The 6000-nt window shown below is 43.2% G+C and overlaps 1 protein-coding gene across 1 annotated transcript in view; it reads right to left on the bottom strand.

Moving 5' to 3' along the window:
• Positions 1–859: 859 nt before the first annotated feature.
• GCA (grancalcin) overlaps positions 860–6000 on the bottom strand; it is a 66224-nt gene continuing 61083 nt past the window's right edge. The window contains exon 8 of the mRNA XM_075318842.1: positions 860–1621. Coding sequence (XP_075174957.1) covers positions 1595–1621 — 27 coding nt within the window. The 3' untranslated portion in view covers positions 860–1594. The remainder of the gene's footprint in view (positions 1622–6000) is intronic.

Below are 6000 nucleotides of genomic sequence, written 5' to 3'. Positions count from 1 at the left end.
GTCATGTGATCGGCACAGCAGGCTGAGCTCTCTGCCTGATCACAGTGGAAGCAGGGACACGGGGAGAAACGCTGGAGGGGGTAAGTAAAGCTTTTTTATTTTAGAATCAGCAGCAGCCTGGGGGCCAAATCTAACACATGGGGGACATGTGCGATCACAGTGGGACGCAGGCTCATAGAATATGCACCGCTGCTCCAGCCCCTCACTGCGTGCGATTTCAGCACCATTGGAGATGGACAGCGGCTGTGCATATTATATGAGCGGGTGCAGGAGATCAAAGGATGCAGGCCGCAGCGTTCCCCTGTGCTCCAGAGCTGCTTCCACCACCTCCCCTGGACGCTGCAGTGTACATACACACCCCCCCCCCCCCGTATATCCGGCGTATAAGACGACCCCCCACTGTAGCCATTATTTTAAGGGGGTAAAAAGTCGTCTTATACGCCAGTATATACGTATATATATATATATATATATATATATATATATATATATATATATATATATATATATATATATATATATATATATATATATATATAAAAATATATGTTATGCTGACAATTTACAAAAAACACAACTTTTTTTAAATTCACTAGCTTTATTTATACAAATGGTGCTAACAAAAAAATAACTAATAAAATATAATGTGTTTGATTGCACAAGTACAAATGCATGTATGGTTCTTGCAAAAGAATCAAATCAAAAAGTATAAAAGGAGTAAACAGAAAAAAAAAAATGTGAAAAGAAGATTCACATTATATATAGCACGATAGGGCAAGAAATGTACAGAAAAGCAGAAGGTTGGTTATATCATACGCCAGAAGTGTGAAGAGTTTCTACTAGTCTGGAAATTGTAGAAAAAAAAAAAAAAAGGTTTTTTGTGTTTTTATTGAATGTTAGGCAAGTAAGAGATCAGGTTTTCTTAAAGAGCAAGTTTACAAAATTGTTGGAGGCACACAGCGTCCCTAAAACTCCGCAGAGGCAGGCACTGTGCTCATGTATGGTGCCTCTGTTCAGCTTGCTGCCAACCAATATGGCCACCACAAGGATTATCAACCATCTTCGATCATTTTCACAAATAAAGTCCACTGGGTTTTTATTTTATTTTTTTGGTTAGGTAAAAAATGCATTCAAATTCTGCTAGAAACAAAATTGTATTCTTCTTTTGTATTCATTACATTGTAATTTGTGCATCGTTCTGTTAATACATGCTCAAGTTGGGAATAAAAAATAAAAAATTACAAAATAATAAACACTTAGACAAAAGACAGTAAATTCCCTTCTATGTGTTAACTACATTGGTTGCATATTGTTACAAGCAGGCACTTTTTATGCTTACAATAGAATATTGGCTTTTATACTCATCACTGGAAGAAAACCAGATCTTCAAGGTTGACATTACGTTTTTATTATAGTGACCCCCTGCGTCCTAGTATACAAATACAAAATAAGTTAATGCATTAGGCTTCAGCACTTATATGTAATTGGCTTGATTGGTAAAACAGAACTACTAAATTATACAACAGATACACTTGGTTCCTTCCTAGTAGAATTCACATGTTGGGTTTTGTGTGTTGACGTTCTTCATGGAAATTCAGATGGACATGGTGCACTGCAAAAACTGCAAGAACAAGGCAAAAACAGCTTAGGAATCAAGACGAAGAACACGAGGGAACAACACTAGAAGCAGGTAACAAAGAGAAGTCATCTGTAGTCTACGGCGGCCAGTCCAAAAGTATGGAAAAGTGGGTTTCACACTGCAGACGTTCATAGTCCAGGATGCCCAAATCAGCTGAGGGTCTCCAGAATTGAGCTCAACAGCCTTAAAGAGGTTTTACACTACTAATGTGGCCCCCTTTCTTTAATCCTAACACTTTCCTAATATACTTCTGCTACCTATTCTACTCCTGTACGCTTATGTCTAAGGCTATGTGCCCACGCTGCGGATTTACCGCGGATTTTGCCGCGGATTTGCCGCGGATTTCCCGAAAATCTGCAGCAGCGGCACTTCCAAGCCATTTCAATGGCATTTTGGAAATGCTGTGTCCATGCTGCGGATTTTTCCGCTGCGGATTTGCCGCGGATTTTGATGCGGAAAAATCTGCAGCATGTCAATTATTTGTTGCGGATTTTGGTGCGGATTTGGGTATAGAATGGGGAAAAAAAAAAAAATCTGCATCAAAATCCGCGGCAAATCCGCGGGTGCGGATTTGCCGCGAAAGTCGCAGATTTTCATGCAGAAAAATCCGCAGGTACATTCTACCGTGGACACATATCCTAAGAGGTTTGTAAATATCTTTGTTGTTGTAACTTTGATCCGTCTGGCTGCAGACCTGAATCGGATCAAATAGATCCCACATCAGAAGATAGAGGAAAGCCTGACACGCCTAATGGAAGGAGTCACCACACATCCACGGGGTGCAACGATTAAAAGTCCACCAGATGGACTATAACATGAAGAAGAAAAAAGTCCATCCAAAAAATGAAGACCCTTAAGGGGGCTTTACACACAGCGATATCACTAGCGAGCATACCCGCCCTCGTCGTTTTTGCGTCATGGGTAAAACGCTGCCCGTGGCGCACAATATCATTAGGACCCGTCACACTACTTACCTGCCTAGCGACGTCGCTGTGGCCGGCGAACCGCCTCCTTTCTAAGGGGGCGGTTCATTCGGCGTCACTAAGCGACCGCCCAATAGAAGCAGAGGGGCGGAGATGAGCGGCCGTAACATCCCGCCCACCTCCTTCCTTCCTCATTGCCGGCGGCCGCAGGTACGCTGTAGTTCGTCGTTCCCGAGGTGTCACGTAGTGATGTACGCTGCCTCAGGAATGACAAACAACCTGTGTTCTCAACAATCAACAATTTTTTGAAAAAGGAACGATGTGGTGAGTATTTTACATAGTTAACGGTCGCTCGTTGGTGTCACACGCAACGACGTCGCTAACAATGCCGGATGTGCGTCACGGAATCAGTGACCCCGGCGATATATCGTTAGATATGTCATTGCATGTAACGGGATCTTAAGGGTCTTTATTTTTTGGATGGATTTTTTTTTTTTAATTCTATGTGGAAATAAAGCAAGAATACATTTTATTCTGGACGTGCCAATTTTTCTTCTTCACAGATCCCACATCACTCTCCTCTCATCCTCTCAGCCGTCACCAGTGATGTGCCCTGTTCAGTTGGTCCGATTCCAGTCTGCAGCCAGAAGGATCAAAGCTAAAAACAATAATGGTATTTACGAACCTCTGAGATACGCTTACAGGAGCAGAGTAGATAGCAGAAGTATATTAGGAAAGTGCTAGTTAGGAAGAGTTAGGATAAAAGAAAGGCCGTCATATTACAAGTGGAAAATTTCTGTAAATATGCTAAACAGAGCAGTCACCAAATAATGGACTGTGCTCAGATCCTGAAAGTCAAATGTGTGAAATTCACCTAAGGCCTCGTATAGATTAAGTATTTTCGATCTAAATGGCATCAATAAAAAAAAAAAAACGGATTGAACTTGAACTAATTTTATTCAATGGGGAAGTGCAGATGACACACTTTTTTTTTTTTTATTATTACTGAATCTATTTGGAAGAAAATAAAAATAAAAAAAATAAATAAATAAAAATCACACCATGCACAATTTTCCAAATAGGATGAGACTCAGATATTTTACAGATACTGCAATTTGGTAACATAGGAAACTGTAAACTGTCTTGTAACTAATAACTTCTGCAGAAGGACAAAATCCCTAAGGCCCTGTGCGCACTTGCCGGTTTTTGCAGTGGATTTCCTGTGGATTTGCTGCATGTTTCGCTGCAGAAAATGTTCATAACATCTCTGCAGTGATTCACCAGCAAATCCTATGGGAAAATAAAAAGCTGTGCACACTATGCGGATTTTGACAGCTGCATGTTTTGCTGCGGGATTCCCACAGCAAAAGCAATTGCATGTCACTTCTTTTCCGCAGGTCCCTGCGGTTTCGAGGGCTGGCAGATTAATCACCCGCTGACTCTGGGTCCCGCGGAGGATTGATCCCCGGTATCTGGCCAGATGCTGCTACCCATATAAAGTTTATGGGGAACAGAATCTGGCCCAAAGGGGTAGGAGCAAGCGCTTCAAACTCACCGATGACCGGGCAGCTGTCACACTGCTCCCGCGGCGGCTCTTTCATCTTCCAGAGCCGGCTCTTTATTCAATCTCGTATTCACTCCTTCCCTGCTCACCGGTGGCTGTGATTGGTTGCAGGCAGACACACACCCACGCTGAGTGACAGCTGTCTCACTGCAACCAATCACAGCCGGCGGTGGGCGGGTCTATAGCGTACAGTTAAATAAATAAATTAAAAATAAAAAAAAAGGCGTGCGGTCCCCCCAATTTTGATACCCAGCCAGGATAAAGTCTCACAGCTGGGGGCTGGTATTCTCAGGATGGGGAGCCCCACGTTATGGGGAGCCCCCCAGCCTAAAAATATCAGCCAGCAGCCGCCCGGAATTGCCGTTGTCGTGATGCGGTGGCAATCGGGGTAATGAAGGAGTTAATGGCAGCAGCCCATAGCTGCCACTAAGTCCTAGTTTAGTGATGGCGGGCATCTATATGACACCCCCTCATCACTAAACTGTAAGTAAATAAGCACAAACATCCCAAAAACCCATTATTTGAAATAAAAGACAAAAAAGCCCCCTTAACCCCTAACAACAGCTCTCCAGGTCCGACGTAATCCACAAGATGTCCCATGACGCTTCCAGCTCTGCTACACCTGGCACTCACAGTGAGCGCCATAGACCATGACTGCTCACTGTGAGGGTCAGGACGCAAGTGAAGTGAGCCGCCGGGATCAGCGGTGACTTCACTGATGTGCTTTGCAGTGACAGGTGGAAGACTCCAGGTGGAGGACTCCAGCGGTCACTGCACATCAGCTGACTGAAGTCACCGCTGATCTTATACTCACCTTCTCCTGCGAGGCTGCCTCCGGACACTGCTCTCCTGCTTCCAGGCCGGCTCATGCATATGCAGTGCACAGCTGACCCGCAAACAGCAGAGCGCCGGAGGCAGCCGCATAGGACAAAAGCACGGCCCGGAAACTTCAACACCACGGACAGCAGGAGCGGGGAGAACTGTGAAATCCCGCAGGGAACAACCTATGGCAATTCCGCACCAAATCCGCAACAATACGCAACATACCACATGTGGATTTCGGTACGGATTTTTTGCGGTTTTTTTTTCCCGCAGGTGCGGAAATCTTTAAGAGCCTGCGGAATTTTCTTAAGAAAATTCCATTTTCTAGTGCGCTCAGAGCCTAAAACCCGAATTGCAAACAGATAACAGGGGAGGGGAAGAAAAAAAAAAAAAAAAAAAAAAAAAAAGTCGCCCAACTTTTTTTGAATGAAAATCAGGACAATTTTTTTTATCCACTCAAGTGACCCCAGCCTAAGAATGATAACCACTTCACTGGCTGGCTTGCCATATACGCCTATAGCCGATAATATTCATACCCTTGAAATGGTTCCAGAAGATGAAGTATTTCTCTCATAAAATGATTGCTATTACATGTTTTGTTATACAAGTTTGTTTTTTGTTGTTCCAATACACACAAAAGGAACTAGAGGAAAAAAGCCAAAATTTGACACAAGTTCACATAAAACCCCCAAAATGCACAAAATTATGGGTAAACAATTTTGGTTTCAGGTGTGATTTTCACATTGCCCACACCTGTTACTTGTCACAGGTGAGCTTGAACGAGCGTCACATGCCTAAAGAAATCAAAAAGGGGAGAAGTTGTCTCAATCTCTGCATTGTGAGTCTGTGTGTCACACTAAGCACAGAGAACAGAAAGAGGAGAAGAAAACTGAGGATATTAGAACCAAAACTGATGAAAAATATCAATCTCAAGGTTACAAGTGCATCTTCAGGGATCTTGATTTCCCTTTGTCTACGGTGGGCAATATAATCAAGAATTTACAACCCATGGCACTGTAGCTAATCTCCGTGAACGTGGACGGCAGTAAAAA

The sequence above is a fragment of the Anomaloglossus baeobatrachus genome, chromosome 7, assembly GCF_048569485.1.
Source record: "Anomaloglossus baeobatrachus isolate aAnoBae1 chromosome 7, aAnoBae1.hap1, whole genome shotgun sequence".
NCBI lineage: Eukaryota > Metazoa > Chordata > Amphibia > Anura > Aromobatidae > Anomaloglossus > Anomaloglossus baeobatrachus.
Note: the sequence above shows the minus strand (reverse complement) of the source record. Positions and strands in the feature narration are given on the sequence as shown.